Here is a 20551-nt window from a genome sequence, read left to right on the forward strand (position 1 = left end):
ACTGGTACAATTGAAAAGTCAGAATACACTTCCAATTTGTTACTTAGTTTACTTTCTTAGCACTTTTGAGCTGTTTCTCAGTCCCAGGTATTCTTGATCCCCAGTAAGACCAGTCCTTCCAGAGGCCCGGAGCAATATTCTTTCTCACTGAGCTTGTCTCTACACTTTTACCTTTGGGATCTAATTCTCTTCTATTTTCATGCTCTTTCTGAAATGATTAAAAATATTGTCAGCAACTCAAAGTATCAGATACTTTAATGATAAGCCCTATTAAGCTAGCCTCTGAATTTATTCCTGGCTCCTGACCCTGTGGCTGCTCAGTTCTCATGCTGTAGATCAGAGTAGGCATCTGAGTCCCTGGGCTGAATGCTCTTCTTTGCAGTTTGCACCACATTAAGAAAGCCAATGCCTGCCCTCCCCACTACAGAGAGTGGACAAACTCTCTCCAAGCTATCATTTGCCTGGGAAAACCCTCCAGGCCTCAGACAACCATGACCAGGACATGAAGCATGCTATGAGTAGATGGAGCATTCCCCATTGTATAGCCCATGCCTGGGTGTGCAGTGGGGCAGGAGAGACCCATAGCATCTTCTTCCAGGCTTCTGGAACTTTGGGAAGAAGGTCAAGGTGCTTGAGCAGAGCCTGAAGCTTTGAGTTCTTGGCTGGCTTTGGCTGGCTCTGGCCAGGGACAAAGATTCTGCAAGATCATAGCTCGGCCACCTGCAGGTACATGGAGCAGGGGTGGAGGTCCCAGATAAGCAGATTGCTGGGTGACCTCTTGATCTCCATCATTGGCTTTGTGCCTTTTAGTACAAATTTGTTCAATAGAAATTACTGTGCCAGTTCAGTCACTATCATCTTTGGCCTTGGGCAAATCATGTGACCCCATTGCCTTGTCATCAAGTGAGAAGGATGGTCTCCTAGTACAGCTTCTCACAGCCCCTGGAGCAAGGCAGGGCCCCTGGTGTGTTCTGGACTTTCCTCTTTCCACCTCGTTCCTGGGCTATACATTTTGGAGCTTTAGTTACAGGACCATTCCATGTTTAGGGAGGGCAACACCAGACAATCCTGAAGGAATCCTCCAGCTCCCATTTCAAATTCCCCACTGCTGTGTTCTGCTGGCCACAAGAGGGCGTCGGAGGCACACACTTCCACCCTGCCAGGGGATGGCCATGCCTCACCTGTGAGGGCCTAAGGCAAGTGAGCATCTAGTCTCCACTGGGCCTCGGGGCCCAGTCAGGCCTTCGGGAGAGCCACTGCTCATGTCGCCCTGTGCTTCATTTCGCAATTCTTTGTGTTCATGAATTGTTAGAAAGGTATCACGTTAGCTTGGCAGGATGACTGTTCTCCCTGGGTCAGTGTCCTGGGCCAGGGCCTCTCACTCCATGAGTGCATTTGGAGTGGCTTTCGGTCACTGAGGACACTGCTGGGGCCGACAGCTTTGGAGACATATTGAGTGCAGTGGTCCCAGCCTTCCTACTTTAGCAACTGAATTAGGATTTTCTCCTTTTCTGAAGAGCGACTTACGCTGAAGGCCTCACAGAGGCCTGGGAGAAGTTTTCCTGGGCCGAGAGTGCTGCATTTGGAGATACTACATTCTAACCAGCTGCAGAGTTCCTAAAATGTCATCTTGGAGGCAGATTTGTTGTTTGTTGCAATTTCTGAACGATTTGAACAAAAAGTTACAAACTCGCCCCTACTGAACATTAGAGTTCCAGAAGGGCTGGTCCAGCTGCCCCACGTCTGGGAGAGAATTGAAGCTCACATGTAAGGTGACTGTGCGTGATTTAACCAGGCCTACAGCTCAGCTTCCTTTCCTCTACCCCTCTAGATAACCAGCCCCCTGCACTACCCTAAACCTCACCACATACTCGCGATGCTCTTGTGCCCCACTTTGTTCTTCCACCTTTGGGCACTCCAAGTGCTCACCAAGGTAGAGAGCCCAGACTGCAAAGCAAAACCCAGGTACCTGGTGTCCTGTCTGACAGATGTCCATACTTCGATGGCAGAAAGTCCAGAATCGATGTGTGGGGGGGCGGGGAGGCGGGGGCAGGAGTGGAGTGCGGGAAGCTCAGGCTTCTCTTGGTTTCTTCTGTGCTCTCCAAGCCCCAACCCTGCACCGTCTGCTCCAAAAACTGACATCCTGAGGTTGAACTACCACCTTCCACCCCTACCCTCTACCTCCCCCTTGTGGACACTGGGGGTGATGCCTGCTGACCACACAACCTATGGAGCCTAGAGTGCATTTCAGTCCCTGCCTGAGGAAGAGATATACTTTTCATTAAGCTGCTGTATGGGACATTGAAGGTCTCTGCCTTAAAAAGGTAACACATGTTTAGCAATAATTGTTTACAAAAATCAAACCGGAATAGAAATTCTTTACTATAAATAATTTCGGAGACCCCAAATTGGCCTTATTTAAAATTAGGAGATGTTGCCTTCTATGCTTCATGAAACTTTTACCCTGTCTCACCAGCTACTCTTCCTAAAAGCCTCATCTGACCCAATGCTATCAATTTGAATATTTAGTCTATTAATTTTTAAAAGTAGACTTTATTTTTTAGAGAAGTTTTCTATTCAGAGCAAAATTAAGAGGAAGATAGAGATTTCCCACATACCCCCTGCCTCCACTGATGTGCAGCCTCCCTCATTATCCACACCCCCACCAGAGAGTACATTTGTTACAACTGATGAACTTATGCACTGACATGTCATCATCATCACCCAGAGTCCATAGTTTACCTCAGAATCATTCTTGGCGTTGTACATTCCATGGGTTTAGAAAAATGTATGACATACAGCCACCGTTATTGTATTCTACAAAATAGTTTCACTGCCCTAAAAATCATCCTCTCTGCTCTGCCTGTACATTCCCCTTACCTTTGAAACCACTGATCTTTTTACTGTCTCCATGGTTTTGCTTTTTCCAGAATGTCATATGGTTAGAATCATGTAATATGTAGACTTTTCACGTTGGTTTCTTTCTCTTAGTAATGTGCATTTAAGGTACTTCCTTGATTTTCATGGCTTCATAGCTCATTTCTTCTTAGCACTGAATAATATTCCATTGTCTGGATGTACCACAGTTTACTTACCATTCGTCTACTGAAGGACATCTTCTTTGCTTCCAAGTTTTGGCGATGATGATTGAAGCTACTATAAACATCCATGTGGATGTTTCTATGTGGATGTAAGTTTTCAACTACTTTGAGTAAAATAGCAAGGAGCATGATTGCTACATCATATGATAGGAGTAGGTTTAGTTTTGCAAAAAATCATCAAACTGTCTTCCAAAGTGTCTGTACCATTTTGAATTCCCACTGGCAATGAATGAGAGTTCCCATTGCTCCACATCTTCACCAGCATTTGTTGTTCTCAGTGTTCTGGAGTTTGGCCATTCTAGTAGGTATGTAGTGGTCCGTCATTGCTTTAATTTGCATTTCCCATAATGACATATCATGTGGAGCATCTTTTCATGTGCTTATTTGCCCTCACTAGATCTTCTTGGCTGAGTTGTCTGTTAAGGTTTTGACCCATTTTTAAAATCTAGTTGTTTGTTTTCTTCTTGTTGGTTCTAAGAGTTCATTGTCTATTTTGGATAACAATCCTTTATCAGATGTGTCTTTTGCAGATGTTTTCTCCCAGTCTGTAGCTTGTCGTTTCATTCTCTTGACAGTGTCATTTGTAGAGCAGAAGTTTTTAATTTTAATAAAGTCCAGTCTATTAATTATTTATTTTATGGATTGTGTACTTGATGTCATATCTAAAAAGTCATCACTAAACCTATAGTCATCTAGATTTTTTCCTATGTTATCTTGTAGGAGTTTTATAGCTTTATGTTTTACAGTTAGGTCTATCATCCATTTTGAGTTAATTTTTATGAAGAGCATAAGGTCTGTGTCTAGATTCATTTTTTTGCATGTTACGTCCAGTTGTTCTAGCACCAAGAAAAGTCAATCTTTTCTCCATTGTGTTGTCTTTGCTCCTTTGTCAAAGGTCAGTTGACTATATTTGTGAGGGTCTATTTCTGGGATCTATATTTTGTTCCATTAATCTATTTGCCTATTACTTTGCCAGTACCACATTGTCTTGATTACTGTGGCTTTATTAAGTCTTGAAGGCAGATAGTGCCCCAATTTTGTTCTTCTCCTTCAATGTTAAATTGCCTAAGCTTGGTCTTTAACTCTCCATATAAACTTCAAAATCATTTTGTCAATATACACAAAATAACTTGCAAGGATTTTGATTGGGATTACATTGAATCTCTAGATCAAATTTGGAAGAACTGACATCTTGATAATATTGAGTCTTCCTATTCATGAACATAGGACATCTCTCTACTTATTTATTTTTTTTGATTTTTTTAATCAAAATTTTGTAATTTTCCTTATGTAATTGTGCACATATTTAGTTAGATTTATACCTAAGTATTTCACTTTCTGGGTGCTAATATAAAGGTTATTTTATTTTTAATTTCAAATTCTACTTGTTCATTGTTTGTATATCAGAAAGCAATTGACTTTTGTATATTAACCTTGTATCCTGCAACCTCACTACAATCACTTATTAGTTCTAGGAGATTTTTTTTTGTTTTGCTAATTCTTTTGGGTTTTCCTCATAGACAATTATATCATCTGTGAACAAAGACAGTTTTATTTCTTCCTTCCCAATCAGCCTACCTTTTATTTCTTTTTCTTGTCTTATCACATTAGGTAAGACTTTCACTATGATGCTGAAAATAAGTAATGAGATGGGACATCCTTGCCTTGTTTCTGATCGCAGTGAGAAAGCATCAAGTTTCTCATCAAGTAGGATGTTCATGGTAGGATTTTTGTAGTTATCCTTCATCAAGTGGAGGAATTTCCCCTCTATTTCTAGTTTACTAAAAGTTTTTATAATGAATTAGTATTGAATTTTATCAAATGCTTTTTTTTCCTGTATCTATTGATATGATCATGTAACTTTTTGTCTTTAGCCTATTGATGTGATGCACTACATTAATTGATTTTCAAATGTTGAACCAGCCTCACATACTTGGGATAAACCCTATTTGGTCATGTGTAATTCTTTCTATGTCTTGTTGGGTTCAATTTGCTAATATTTTGTTGAGGATTTTTGCATCTATGTTCACAAAGGTATTGGCCTATAGTTTTCTTTTCCTTTATTGTCTATTTCTGCTTTTGATATTAGAGTAATGATGGCCTCACAGAATGAGTTAGGAAGTATTCCTTCTGCTTCTATCTTCTAAGTGGAATTGTAGAGATGCAGTACAATTTTTTCTTTAAATGTAGAATTCACCAGTGAAACCATCTGCGTCTGCCGTTTTCTGTGTTAGAAGATTATTACTTATTGATTCGATTTCTTTAATTGGTATGGGCTTATTCAGATTGTCTGTTTCTTCTTTTAAGAGCTTTGGCAAATTGTGTCTTTCAAGGAACTAGTCCATTTTATCTAAGTTATCAAACTTGTAGCATAGAGTTGTTTATAATTTTTCTTTATTATTCTTTTAATATCCAGGAGATCTATAGCAAGACCCTTTTATTTTCATTTCTGATATTAGTAATTTGTATTCTTTCTTTTTTTCTTAGTTTGCCCGGTTAAAGTCTCATTGAATTTTATTGATCTCTTCAAAGAACAGGATTGAGAGATCATCGATTTTTCTCTGTCGATTTCCCATTTCACTTTCATTGATTTCTGCTCTAATTTTTATTATTTCTCTCATTCCACTTACTTTGGACTTAATTTGCTCTTCTTTTTCTAGTTTCTTAGGGTGGAAGCTTAGGTTATTGATTTAATATCTTTCTTCTTTCCCTATATATGCATATTTTAGTCTAGTCTCCCATAGCCTGAAGATGAAGATTTCATCTTCATGTTTATTTCCTCTTTGCTATGCAGCCTCACACAGTTGTTTGGGGGTAACATTCCATGTGTCATAGCTGTAGCAGAATCCTTTTAGGTGTCTGGAGAAGTTTGTTCTAGGTGTGTCTGGGCTGCTGAGTGTTTTAAATTAGCCACTGGTATTTCTAGCATATGGCAGGTGGGTCCATACAGATAGCTCTGTGGGTTGCAAGTTCTCTGGGCAGAAGCCAGACCCAAGTTTTAACAAATATTTATGGAAATGAACTGAACTGACCTATTTCTTTAGGCAGTAAATTTATATGACTTATCTCTTCTGCGTGACTTCGTTTATGTGTCTGTTTATGTTGGCCAGTCTATATACTCCCAAAACACTGACCAGTAATCCTCGGCTTGGGTAGCATGTTAGAATCAAGGAACAAGCATAAAATACAGTGGTTCCTGGGCCTCATCATGAGCTCCTGATGAAGTTGGTCTGGGTGTGGGGTTACTAAAGTGATTCTGACATGAGTCCAGGTTGAGACCACTGTCCCAGACACTTCCTTGTCCACCTCTACTGTCCTAGATTTAAATGAGTGTTAATCATTAAGAAGTGGGAATAAGGAGTCAATGTCAAGGCAATATGCTAACAATACTAGTCTCCAGCTCAGCTCCTTGGTGCCCCTGGCTTTCAAGGAAGTAGATTGCCCACATCACCCAGGGGCCTCTTTCTAGGCTGGGAATTCTAAAGAGCTCCAGGAAGAATAAGCAGCCTCAATGGAAAGATGCCGACAAATCCTACAAAAAGATTTCTACCTGAATGTGTCCATCAGATTACATCATCACTGAGGCTTAACGCCCAAGAGTCAGGGGACCCTGTGACCTGGGAGACCTCTTCCCCACTGGTACTTACAGAGATGGGTGGGGAGGGAGCCTTGCCTTAGAATTGGATCCCAGGAGAGGAAAACATCCTAATTTCAAAATTTGAGCTGTTGCTTTTGGCCACTAATTGATAGAGACCAGAACAGATTGCCAGGCAGGAGTTTCTGATATGCACACCTAGAGTTTAGATTTGGAGTGGAAGTGAGATCTGGGGCTGAAGGCCCAGAGATAGATGTCCCATTGATGGGATGATGGAGGGAGAGAGACAAGAGTGGCTACATTAAGGAAGGGAGTGGGGGTGAGATTAAGAATTTGGGGAAAGAAGAATATTAGCACAAGTGAATAGGAGAATAGATCTGCCCTTGCAGTCCCTGAGGGAGGATTGGGGGATAGCTGGTTGCCCCAAAGGAAGGATGGGTTTTCAACAATAAGGTTGGAGAGATCGAGGTACCCAGGCATCCTGGACCCATTGTGAAGGCCATCTAAGGGCCTGGAGGGTGAATGGGTATAGCCAGGTGCTTGCTTCCTGCCCCATCTCTCACTCCATCTCAGAGGAGCAGGACCTAGAGGGCTGTGTCCAGAGAACACTTGAAGATTGCTCCTGGCCAGGTGTCATACTGCCTTCTTCAAATGTGGTCTTCACAGGAAGTGTGTCGTCTCATTTTTGGGGTGGAGGTGGCCTCTAGGGACAGTCAGTGCAAAGGCCTGCAGGTGACAAGGCCATGAGAGCCTGCAGATCCCAGTGGGTGGTGCATAATGGCTAGACAGGAGTTTCTGGGATAGAGCCTATGAGGGCAGGAGGGAGCAGGAGAGAAGGCTGGCAGGAGGCAGGGGAGCTCATCATAGTTCCTGGTTGCTGAAGGTGGGGATACTGTGGCTCAGTCCTGGAGGGGTCGACAGATGAGCAGACTGAATTGACTGGCCAGTGACAGTGACCAGGGACACTGGAGACACCATCTCTGAAAGTGTAGGGAGGCTCCAGACCCTCAGGAAGTGCCTCTCCAGTTCAAGTAGTCTGGCTGACACTAAACAGAGCGTGTTCTTATTTTCTGCCTGTGGGTCATACTAATTTTCCCTCTGTTTCCCTCACAGATCCGGACAAAGGACAGGATCTTTGACAGCATCAGCCACCTCATCAACCACCATCTGGAGAATAGCTTACCCATCGTCTCCGCTGGAAGTGAGCTCTGCCTCCAGCAGCCGGTAGAGAGGAACCTGTGACCAGCCAGCTGCCCTTTCTTGACACTGCACCTGTCATCAAGAGGACTCGGTTCTTCCCAGTAGATGGGTATTGGGCTACGGGAATTCAGGCAGCTGCCCGCAGGCTCAGAGCCTTGTTCCAAAGCCCCAGGAGGAAGGCTTCTGTAAAGTGCAGGTTTCACAAACTTGTTCTGATTTCTCATGTGCATAGTAAAGGTGTACATACCTATACATCCTGTACAAATAATCTCTTTATATTTCTATTTTTTAAGACTAAGAAAGATGTAAGACTGATGTTCTGTGCTGTATGTTTTTAACGAAAAAAAGTTCGACTGTAGTTGTCTGGGCAAAAATCTAATTCAACTGACCCATTCCACTGGGAAAGTCCACCTGTAAGGCTTTACCCGCAGTTTACCTAATAAGCACAATGTGGAGAGCAGAGGCAAGCAGTAGTATCAGTAGTGAGACTGTAATAGAATCAGGTAAGATGCTACCCAAAGAGGCCTACCTCTGCACGTAAAGCACTCTGATGTGCTGGTTCTGATGACTGTCCCTCCTTTTCTGAGATGCTTCCTGGGCTGTTGGCATTACACCTGTGTGCATGGGGTGTTGAGCATCGGGTGGATTCTGCAGTTTCACTAAGGAGCAGGCATCCCTCCAGCTGTTTTGCATCATGCTGAGCATAGGAATGCTGTCTGCCTTGACCCTGGTTGTCCAGGGGTTCTTGGGGATTCATTTTAGTGCCAAATATGGCACCAAATGAGCCTCCCTAATGAATATCTTGACTGGCAAGTGCTTGCCTTGTTTTTTTCTGTACGTTGACAAAATGAGCAAGTGTGGAGAGGTAATTAGGGCAAAGTCTTGGTTTGCATGTCTTTCTGGCCGACCAGTTGATTTCAGACTGACAGATTTTAGCTGTCAGTAAAATTGCCTCCTCTCTTATATTCAGGAGAGAAGAAAAAGCATCTGTATGAGTTGTGCTGAAGACAGTAAGAACATGTATGCTCAGAGTTCTGTCCTGGAGACATTGGCATCAGTCCTTCCCCCTGAGTTGAACTTTGCCTACAGTTTTGAGAATCAATATGAGTTTCTGCTTCTGGGGCAATTAGTGGGTAAAGTGACTGGTTGTCTCTCCTACAAGTTTCCCAATTGCTCCATGAAAAGTGTGTGTGCCCCATGTAATGCTGAGTGTTGGCTCCTTTTTTTGAGATAAAACACTGTGATTCCTGCTAGGTCATTTGGTGTTGGGAAGTTGACAGTGTTTGTGACTTTTAAAATTTATGTGAGTTGAGATTACTTTGTGGTTTAACAGATGTTGTCTTTTAAAAGATTGAAAGATTCATTTGTGTGTTGGCACCTTCTCACCAGTGCTGCAATACTGGCTTCTTTCCCAGTGATATCCTATAGCATACGCACCCCTGTGATCAGTGCAACAGAAAGATGCTCCACACACACTTGGAGTTGGATAGTAATAACTCTGATGTTTCAGGAATGAGGATTTAAAGATAGATTTTTAAAATTCTAATGAGTGCTAATTCTGCAACGTTCTAATGCTGAGTGTGAGAACACCATTTCTACTTTTGGCGGAGTGGCCAGGATGGGGGAGTGGGATAGAGCTGACGGGCGAAGAAGGATCGGGGCAGGTCCACGACTTCGTAAATAGCCTTCTTTGGAGTTTTTGCTCTTTGAGAGGGTCCAGTGAATCCAAGGTGACAGTGGCTTCGATCTTCTAGAATGTTCTGCAGTGGTTTGGAACTAATCTGGACCATCCTGCTGCTTCCTGGAATGGTTCTGGTTTTAGGGGCAGCGTGGATACCTTGCTCCAAGTTATCTAGAAGCAATGGAGTTGAATGGGGTTCAGGGAAGCAGCTGGCTCCACCTCCTGCCCTGCAGACTTCGCAGTGGCTGTGAGAACTGCCCCAACTCATCTCTTGGAGGCCTGCAGCCCCACAGACACACAGAAACATCTGACTTCTCTGTGTGTGGGTGTACATACATATAAAAACAGATAAAATGGCTTTTCCTTCCACAGTCTTACATGCCCCACTTGTAAGGCCAAAATTCCAATGTGAAGGGGCAAGAGCAGGCAGAAAAAGAGAGTTAAGAGCTGTGAGCACCTGAATATTTGACCTGCCCTATTTTTCCTCTTGGGAACATAAGAAATGGTGACCTGCAGTTTGAGTAGCAATCTGCTTTGAAGTCAGTATTTATCTTAATGGTGATAAGTGATATAGATCATGATTTTTTGCATAAGAATCAATTTAGAAAATTACAAGTGTTAGGAGGATAAAATTTTGTTTCCATATTAATTCAAAAAATTCATTCTTTAAGCTCAGATTATAAGATTGTTTACAGTGGAAAAGAGCCACTGGGAAAAATTGGCACTTTGTAGCTCTTGGAGCAGATTCGAGACAGCAGATGGCAGTGGTTTTCTTATCTTTGTTCCCTCCATTTGTGAATCATATGAGAGCAAACATGAGTCATCTCATCTCTTCCTTCAAGCTCCAAGTGAGGAGCATCACTGTGAGCCTCAATCATAGACAGGGAAACTGAGGCTCCGGAGGCCACGCAGTTGGCAGGCAGGAGAGCTGCTCCACTCACCCTGTGTTTCTCGAGCTCTGCTGAGCTTTAAGGTCAGGATTTGGAGGCAGAAGTGACGGGGCCTCCTCTCTGGCCAGATTGGGGCCTTCCTCCCACAGTTTCTCCAACTGTGTCTCTGCCTGGGCAGGGCTGGGCTCTTGAAGTGAAGAGGCTGGCAGAGCAGCACTAGGCCGAGTGCTCCAAGGCCTCCGACTGCCGGGGGATGTATGCTGCGCCCCTACAAAGCCACCTGGGCCCACGGAATGCTCCAGGGTTGCTGCCCCTCTCACGGGTCCCTGTCTGCTCGACCCAGGCTGTGAGTGCAGAGCGGGTCTAGCAATCCTAAAATGGCCCTGTTGAGTGGCACTGGAGGCCCCTATCTACCGTCCATTCTACTTGCACCATCCTGTTTGAATTAGCTATGTTTCAAATGACATTCTGGTCCTGCTGAGAGCCTGTGGAGCCTCTTATGAGGCCGTTCAACCCTATTTTAAGTCAGTTTTGAAGCTTGACTACCAAGGAGACCCTGAACGGCTCAGTGAACAGCCTGATAAACAGGCATCAGGACAACAACTCCCGGTCTATATCCTGTGCTTAAGCTACCACTTCTGGCCTTTTTTTTATTTGAGAGGCCAAAGGACCAGTCCTCATGTTTCATTTGAGCAATGATTCTGTTTAAGGTTGTCTCAGCTGTTGGGGTAATTGGACAAAGACGCAATTACAGTATATATGGTGTCCTGAGGGTCTCCTGGTGGAGAAGAACACTACTGATAATTTCTAATGAGAACAGAAAATGACATGCTATGTGAGAAGGAAAAGGCCTGTGGAAGGAAGGGCATGCCTGGGGGAAGGAAAGAGGACAGAGCAACACTTTGTGTGGTCCCCAAAAGGACCCCTGGGCTCAGGGACACTGCCAACACATGTCTCCTAACTCCATGGCTTTCTGGGGCTCCTAAAGAAGCCCATACTCCTGAAGTGGAGTTTTCTCTTCAGGTAGATTCGGATGCCTGGATGGCTCCTTTATATAAGTAAGGCTTTAAAACTAATGTTCCTATTTCCCTGAATCAGTCACCATATGAGGGCCAGTCACCATATGAGGGCCAGTCACCTTATTTCCCTGAATCAGTCACCATATGAGGGCCAGTCACACGTTTCCTTGGATCATAGGCTCCCTGGGCAGTGTCAGCAGTGGTGGACACCTCTGTCCAGCCTCTGCTCTGGCACACACAAAGCCATGTGGCCTGGTGCTAGTTGCTGGATTTCTCTGAGCTGTGGCTCACCACCTGCGTCACAGGGGTGTGCAGTCCCCACTGTGTGGTCTGTGCGGGTGGCGAATATGTGTAAGCACGAAGGACAATTGTTTCCTTAGATGCTTCACACAAAACTGCATCATTTCTATCTCATTGGCCAAGTGTGTACAGATGCCACACCTGCCTTCCTGTGAATGGTGACCACCTGACTGGAAATAGGAAGGAGAATTGTGGACAGACTGCAAATAAGTAACTATGGGATGCAGACAAATCTTGGCCTTGGGTTTCAGAATTATACTCTGGTTCTGTAGTGAAACTTCTGAAATTGGTCCTGAGAAAGAGAAGTTGAAAAACTACTTTACTGGAACGTGTTGCAAACCTGGTACTGTTGCTGCTCCACAGAGGACAATGAGCAAGAGAGAGTCGAGGGATAATGCAGCTGGAGGAAACTGTTTTTCAGTGAGGAAACTGGAGCCAGGTGACTTGCCAGAGGGTGGTCAGTGGCCGAATGTAGGACAGAGAGTAGGACTTAGTACGGTCCTTTAGGACTTGTGCCTAAAGCTCTCCTCAATGGAAATAGCAAGTAGTTCTTCTCTCCTTAGCTTTGCACTTAATCATCCTTTCCTCAAAATGCATAAAACCGTGAATCACTCACACGGATGATGAGCAAGTGTTTCTATCCCTTCGTATAGTCTGGGGTCCTTCAGAAGCAGACACTGAGAGAGGATCTGCGTGTATGTGGGGCAGGAAAGGAAGCTGATGAGGCGAATATGATCAGGCAAGTCACCAGGATTTGGATAACTAATCTCGCTGGGGACTGCGGGAGGTAGGGCTGAACACACGTCAGATCTGACCCACCGGGGCAGGAGCTGGGCATTTACCCACCCAACCCAGCAGCGAAGGCTGTCCAGGCCAGTGCTGTACACACTTATGCATACTTCCCAAGCTGGGGAGTCTTTGGGCAGAGAGGACTAAGCAGGCTTGGGCTAAGCAGGCTTAGGGGAGAAGGCAGGCATCAGAGCCATGGGGGCCCTCCCCAGAGTTCCTGACTAGAGAAGTCTGGATGGGCCCGAGAATTTGTATTTCTGATAAATTGCGAGTGATGCTGGTGGGCAGTCTAGACTTTGAGAACCACTATCAAGTGTGAGTCGCCAGCCCTCACACTGATGACTCCCTCTTCTATGATTATATTTTCATACCAGTTCGTGCCATAGACCCCAGGCCCATGCTGTGAGTTTAAAAGTGAGGATTAACAAACATTTATAACTTCATGTAATCATTGCTGGAAGATAAAATGCCATCCGCCAGCTACAATTTATTTATAATGGAGTTTATACATATTTATAAGTTTGCAAGCAACATAATGCAGTTTTAAAACTGGCACATTTTATAGCAGCCAGAAAAATTGCAACTTTATACCAGGACTTGTGAATGTCAGTCTCATATGTGTGTGTGTGTGTGTGTGTGTGTGTGTGTGTACATACATACATACATACATACACACATACATACATACATACATGTACCTACACTGATTACAACAGACGTGCATCTCTGTCTGTATGTGTGTAAACACACATACCTGTACCTGCATTGATTACAATGGATGTGTGTCTCACCGTATGTGTGCACATGAAGTATGGCTGTGTGATTTGTACCTCGGGACTCCTCCCTGGGTTTTGATATTTTAACTAACAATGACAACTAGAAGGTTAGGCAAATGTTAAGAGTTTGAAGACTGATGTGTCCTGACATCCACAGACAACTGGAGAACCATGGGGGTCCACTTTGGGAAATGATAGAAAGACGCAAGGGATGAGGCTAGCAAGGGAAGATGAGGAAAGGAGAGGATGGTAGAGTGGAGGAGGATAAAGTAAAAAGAGGGGGGGCATACTAATCAAGTCCGGACCTACATCCTGTGTTCATCCAGCAGTGTGTGGTATGTGTGTGGGAGGCCAGCAAGGATGAGAAGAGTCCAGTGTGGCAGAGGCTGTCCCCATCACAGTGTGCCCAGGGTCGAGATGGGGATAGGGGAAGGGTGTGAGCATTGTCCTCTCTGGTGCAGCTGCAAACACGGTACCGCTTGTTAGTGTTTCTCACCAGCCTTCTCTTGGCCTCATCTCTATATTAGTCACATTCGGCAGGCACTGTGCTGGGTCCCTGGAATAGAGACGTGAACGAGGGTTCTTCCTGCCTGTGGGTGTAATCCAGTGGGAAGCAAACACACACGGCATTGGCGTGACAAGCTCCACAGTGTTGTGGCTAAGTTCGGCAAGACTGTGGAGGCTGAGGCTCCTGAGTGGGTCTGAGGAATCTGAAGGCTTTGCAAACTGGAGGGCGGATGGGACGAGTGTGCTAGTGCAGGCAGACAAGGCAGAAGGCCTAGGAGGAGGCAGGACACCCTCTGCGGGCAAAATGGATGGTGTTAGCGGGGAGGCTGGAGGTGGCAGTGAGGCTGCTCTTGTCACTTCTCTTTCCTGCGTTCACAGGTGTGTCTGAATAAATGAATCCCTTAGGCTCCAAACACACTGGGCTCCCTCCAGGGGGCTGGAAGAGCCAGTCTCGTGTGGGAAATGAAATCTCAAAGTTTAAGTTTCCGTCTTGTTGTATGCTGCAGGTAGGAAAATTTGCACATGAGAGTGCACGCCATGGTCCTGAGATTTGAGGTAATTCATTCATGCTCACCTGGGACATTTCATCACAACCAGATTTTCTAACCACCAATTCGAGGGACAATTAACAAAGCAGAAATCAATGGGCAAATCCATCCTTAAACACAATTACCTTGTAACAACTATGTGTTGATTGCAAATGGAATGTTCGCTGTTCACTTGACCTTTGAATATAACTTGTTCTGGAATAAATACTATAAAATTAAGTACGTGAATGTTCTTTGTATTCAGATTTAAACAAGAATTAAATATTTGATCTTTAAATCTAAGGATTAGGAGAAACCTCTGTATAAGTTTAATGTGTAATAATAGAATATCACTTTTTTAAAAAGCATTTGGGTGACAAATTATACACATTGATAAATATTATTTGAAAATTTTGTGTTTGTTTTTTCATTAACTTTTGTGAAACAAAAAAGAATTATTGTAAAGGTCTCTATATGGGTTTATTGCCAATTCACCACTTTCTACTTTGATATTGTAACGGAATGGGCCTTTGGACATCCCTGAGGAGTGGAAATACAAAGCTGATTTCAAAGTTTTCTAATCTCTGCTTTATGAAAAATGGTAACACCTTAGTTATTTGGCCAACATTTGGGAGGTTTGACAATACAGTGGGTGAAGGGGATTGGCTTAAATTTCCTCACCTTCAGTGAATCCACTTCATTCCTTTAGGAAATGATGTGGTTTCTAGTTGAGAGCCTTTGATGACACACCTGGCATGTCCTTGTGCTTCTGGGATAGCCAAGCGGAGGGGCATCCCCAGCTGTCATCACTCTGGCCCAGGAAGGAGGTTATCACCATGCAGGCAATGCTGCACTTCTTATCATTGGTTATCGGAAACTGTGCCTTCATTTTCAGAATAGTGGTATGCGCATTTCTGATTATGTAGCAAACTCTTTGATATTTCACTTAGATACTAAAACATTTGGGTGTTGAGGTTTTGCACTCATAAACACAATTTAAAAGCATGGACTTGGTAATTTAATTAGAAGTTTTCTATAAAATACACCTTGTTACAGTTCTGTGAAAAGCTCTTTACCAGCGCAGAATCACCATGGCTCAAAGGTTGAGATAACAGCTGTTTTCTAAATTGTCCATTGTTTAAATGACTGTCAGTATAAGTCTGTGGGCAATAAAGAATATTGTGAAAAGTCTTTCATTTGGATTGTGGATATTGTTTTGACTCAAAAGAGAGGAGGGGAGGTTGAAACCTTTCCAGAGAAAGCGGATAGTCTGTCATTCTCCAGGAGACTTCTTAAAGCACAGTCACAGCAAAGCCCTGCCTGTCAGCCGAGGGTGTAAATGTAAATGGCTGCTGGGCAGAAGCATTCCTGAGGGGACTTCTGTTAACCTCTACCAAGTGGGCCTTGGGCAGAATCACAGGAGGCAGAAGGTTTGGTCCTTGGTTGTGCTGGGGAGATTTCTTCATGACTGTCACCACCAGATTAGTCATGCCAAATGCCAGCCTCTTTCTCTGTAGGGCACAGAATGGGGACACGGACACACACACACACACACACACACACACACACACCACACCAAAACCTACCATTTATAAAGGAGAAAGCTGGGGAAAGGGCCAGTTCTGGCCTCTTCTCTCCTGTTACAAATGGAACAAAACCAAGCATTGCATTTCCTCTAGCCCTACCTTGACTGCCAGGGCTCTCAATCGTCACCCTGTCAAAAGGCAGTCTGTTGACCATCCTCAAAACAATCCAACTCACTGACATTGCTGAAATAGCCCCAATCCACCAGGCTTCACCAAACACCACATATGCCAGTGGGGAAGTATAGGTGGAAAGATTACCGGGGTTCCAAGAGTGGTTTAATTCCTATAGAGACACTAGTACCAGGTGAGGGGCTGGCTGCCATCTTGTACCCGACCAGGTGTGGCCTGGAGATGCACGACCCCCACATGGACTTCCAACAATGGTTTTTACAAAGGCTTTTGGTTTTATTTTTTAACAAACATATATGGGACATAGTAAAGGTTTCTAACGGAATGAGATCTAAAGCACAGCTTTTCTGTGGCTTTGAAACACTCAACTTCTAAATGATCTCCAGCTAGCTAGTTAGGAATATACACATTGGTATTAATGTTGATTATTTTTTGCACATATCAGATAACACAATTTTTTTTTGGAGTATTTTTCATTCAGATTGTTTGAACGTTTGGTGTTATCTCACAGGGACATTGTGGTTATGGTACAAAGTGTTATTAATATTAGTGCCAGAGATCTAGGGCCCCCAGAGCAACAGAGAACTATGATATAAAGTTCTAAAGCCATGTCACTACCTACGTGAAGTACAATACCCAACATTTTGGCCCTCTGGTGCATTTTTTTTCTTAACCCAGTACCTTAATGCTTACCATTCCTAGAAATACCCTGGGTTTTCTCACGCTACTTGATAAAAGAACAAGCTTCTTTTCAGGAGTGTAAAGAAGGCAAAGAAAAATGCCACTGATGAACATCTTACAAACAGGATTTATCTCATCAGTAAAAAAGATGAGGAATCTTTGGTCAGTACATGGAGATCCCCCTGGATACACGGAACTATTCCTCAATAAGAAGAACTTTCATCAGGTAAACAGGAGTTAATTTCTCTTCAAATACGTTAACGTGCTAAGACTGCTCTTTTAGTCTTTACAGGCAACATTATCACTGAGCCTAAAAACTTCAAGGGTGTCATATATGAAGTTTTCCCAAGTAAGAATCCTTTTGAAGGTTGTTTTGTTTCTGTTTTTACAAAGAACTCAACACATCCACTGTGTGCTTATGGGAGCTCTACAGACGTGTGTGTTCCTTTTTATCAGTTTGTATTCATGTAGAACCCTTGGGGAAGACAATGCACAAAAATGCCTCTGGCGTAATCCCATTATAAGGTAAACAGAGTGATACAGCGTCGACCTATGTTGAAAAGTAAGATTACACACACTTTACGTTTCTTTGAAGAATGAACAAACCACCACATCATATTTCCTCTCCTGACAATTAAACTGATCTAATAGTGACTGTCAGGTTCAGCTTTCCAGAAGCCGTGAGATTGCTGACGGTTCCCCGCTCCTCAGCTGTGGCAACAGAGGGGTTACTGACTGGGTGCTTTCCTGATACAGAATGGAACTCAATATAGGATCAAAGTGGTCTTGGAAACCTCTCCCAATTCAATGGAAATTTTCTGCTAACTGACAGCTACTTCTGGCAACTTTGGAAAGGTGAAATGAGCTGGAGGTTTGTCCTTGCTTCTTCCAAGCGAGCTCATTTCTTAGTTGGTCTGGGGCACAGGCTCCTGGAAGACCTTGGCTGACTTTTTTGTGATCTGTGGAAACCCCAGAATAATCATGTAATTTGGCTAATTTTGAGTGTGCTTAAAATTATGCAGGGACACATGACAGAAAAGAAGGGGGGGGCTCCTTGGGGGACCTATGCCTACAGAACTTGGTCATTCTTGTGAGGATTTTTCAGACACTGACCTACTCCCAGGCATGACTCAGGGCTGTTTGGGGTCAGACCCACACATCTGGAACCAGCCTTAGACAAGGTATTTTTGAGAATTTTAGCATTCAAAACCTGCTCAACTCAAGACTTCACATCAGTCTGAGGAGACTGGAACTGGCATGTCTACCTAGTTCCCATCCATATTATAGTTTGTGGTTCAGTCAAAACATACTTGATTACTGCTAACATAACTGTGCCACATACTGCAGCTTATGCACATGCCAATGGCAGACATCTGAAATACAAGTGCAATGTAGCATAGAAATGACAGAATACACAAGCATCCATTCTTGGCACAGTCAGTACAGTGTGGTTACCCAAACATCATCCCGATGTCCTGGGAAACACACTGTACATTGTGTGGCCCATGGCCTCCCCTCTCCAGGAACACCAGAGAGCAGCTGTAGGATTCTGGGGAAGGCAACGATGACATCAGCAGCTTGGTACATTTGGAAAGCTCTGGAGCCTGAAACAATAAGGCACACTGTCTACACTGATATGGGTTGGCAAGTCCTTGGGTCCCAGCCTTAACAGATGGCTACATTGGGCAGGCTGTTGGCAAAATAGATTTCCCGAGTCTCAGCTCTGGCAGAGCTCCATGATGAGATAAGCAATAAATAAGCACATGGCCTCTTGCCTGGGTGCCACTTCTGCCACAGAGATGTAGGGATCCCATGCTCCTTGAGGCCAGGCCCTCACTTGCAGAGGATCCCGTTCTGCAAAGCTTTGTTTTTGTCAGTTATGCAAGGTGAGGTGACTGTTTGGGGGATGTCTTCCTTGCTCTTTGGGGAGGGGCTGCTGTTGTTGCTACCACTGGATTTGCTTCTGCTTGGATCGAGAGCGGGCTGGTTGGGTGAGGAACGGGTGCCTTGTGCCCTGTCCAGGCAGTTGCAGGCCAGCCGGAAGAAGGCCCGCCGCATCTCCTTGCTGGCCAGAGTGTAGATGATGGGGTTCATGGCGGAGTTGAGCACCGCCAACACAATGAACCATTGGGCCTTGAACAGGACAGCGCACTCCTTTGCTTTGCAGGCAACATCCACGAGGAAGAGGATGAAGAGCGGGGACCAGCAGGCAATGAACACGCTCACCACGATCACGACGGTCCGCAGAAGGGCCATGGATCGCTCCGAGTTTTGGGGGCTGGCCACCCTGCGGCTGCTGGACTTTACCAGGCAGTAGATGCGCGTGTATAGGATCACAATGGCCACCAGAATGGCCATGAAGATGCTAATGCAGAATGCGATGTACTTTTTGGAATAGAGGGGTAAGATGGTAGAGCAGTCGGGCAGGTTGTGCAGGCAGTTCCAGCCCAGAATGGGTAAGGCGCCCAGAGAGAATGCTATGAGCCAGCACATCCCAATCAGAAGGAAGACACGGTGCTTCTTGTTGGCGTCATATGGTCTCATTTTGATCATGGTCAAGTGCCGCTCAATGGCGATGGCCAGTAAGCTACAGGTAGATGCCCCAAGGGCCACAAACATGCTGCCTTCCCGCAGGAACCAGACTGTTGGAGACAGGCTCAGTGTCTTCTTGCCTGACATCAGAATGTTGACCTTATAGGCAACACCAGCCAGCAGGTCACAGAGAGCCAGGTTGCCAATGAAAAAGTACATGCGGTTGTGAAATTTATTGTTTTTCCAGATAGCAATCAGAACCATCAGGTTCTCTAGGACAATAAAGCTGCAGATGACCAAGAACAGCACAGTGGTGAGGATGCTGCCCTCGCGGCCCGCCAGCTTGCCCACGTAGTTGTAATGTTCGTGCAGAGTCTCATTCCCAGGGAAGGGTCTGAGGTGAGGTGTGAGGACTCTGGCCATCACTTGGAATTCACGGACGGTCAGCTCCAAATCCACCAGGGGGCGCCCTGGGAACGTCCATTTCCAGGAAAAATAAAGACTGGCTCAGGCTTCAGCAGTGATGATCCCTGCCAGATACCAGTTTGAGTGTGAAGAATGGGCTCCTGCAAAAAGATAAAGGAGGTTGTGATAAGGTCATACCACCTAAGAGCGAAGGTGGCAGCAAAGCTGGAGAAATGCACAAAAAATGCTGAAGTACTTGGACAACTGGTCTTTACAGCCTCAGAGAGAGCCTCTCAACACAGTCCAAGACCCAAAGTGCTTGAGGACCTGGGGGCAATTTGGTGTCTGCAGGTACTGTGGAGGGAAGTTCGGCTCAGGGGCATCACCATCATTAGTCATTCATTCCTGACGTGCAGAACCAAATAAAACTACCATCTGCAACTCTCAAGGCACTTACTGTTAATTCTCATCTTTGGCATGGGAGCTGGTAAACCATTATTTTCAGTTACCAAGAGCAACTGAGGATCATCTCAAGTCAAAAAAAAAAAATAGGATGGACTCTGGAAGGTGCCCACCTGGTTTCTGAAAGCTCTCTAGTGAGTTCTGGAATGACATCATGGGATGAACCCATACTTCCCGGACGGCCTCCCCTGCAACCAGGGCCAAGCACAGAAACCAGATCCAGATGGCCAATAGGTCTGCCAAGCAGAGAGCCCTGAGACCGGACCATGTGGTCACCGAAGGAAGAACTGTGTAAGAATATCTATGCCCCCCTGCAGGCACTTTGCTAGTGAGCAGTTGAGTGTGGAGCTGGGAGAGGAAGGAATACAAAC

General features: G+C 44.6%; 2 protein-coding genes across 3 annotated transcripts in view; one reads left to right on the forward strand and one right to left on the reverse strand.

The window, feature by feature from the left end:
• Window positions 1–15576, forward strand: part of SHC3 (SHC adaptor protein 3) — a 159638-nt gene extending 144062 nt beyond the window's left edge. Inside the window, exon 12 of the mRNA XM_023537949.1 lies at window positions 7810–15576. Within this exon, the coding sequence (XP_023393717.1) occupies window positions 7810–7938 (129 nt within the window). The 3' untranslated portion in view covers window positions 7939–15576. The remainder of the gene's footprint in view (window positions 1–7809) is intronic.
• Window positions 15577–15692: 116 nt separating this feature from the next.
• Window positions 15693–20551, reverse strand: part of S1PR3 (sphingosine-1-phosphate receptor 3) — a 14454-nt gene continuing 9595 nt past the window's right edge. For both annotated transcript variants that reach the window (XM_023537950.1, XM_011372372.2), the window contains one exon: window positions 15693–19879. In XM_023537950.1, coding sequence (XP_023393718.1) covers window positions 18615–19736 — 1122 coding nt within the window. In that variant the 5' untranslated portion in view covers window positions 19737–19879 and the 3' untranslated portion in view covers window positions 15693–18614. The remainder of the gene's footprint in view (window positions 19880–20551) is intronic.

The sequence above is a fragment of the Pteropus vampyrus genome, unplaced genomic scaffold (genome assembly GCF_000151845.1).
Source record: "Pteropus vampyrus isolate Shadow unplaced genomic scaffold, Pvam_2.0 Scaffold205, whole genome shotgun sequence".
Taxonomy (NCBI): domain Eukaryota; kingdom Metazoa; phylum Chordata; class Mammalia; order Chiroptera; family Pteropodidae; genus Pteropus; species Pteropus vampyrus.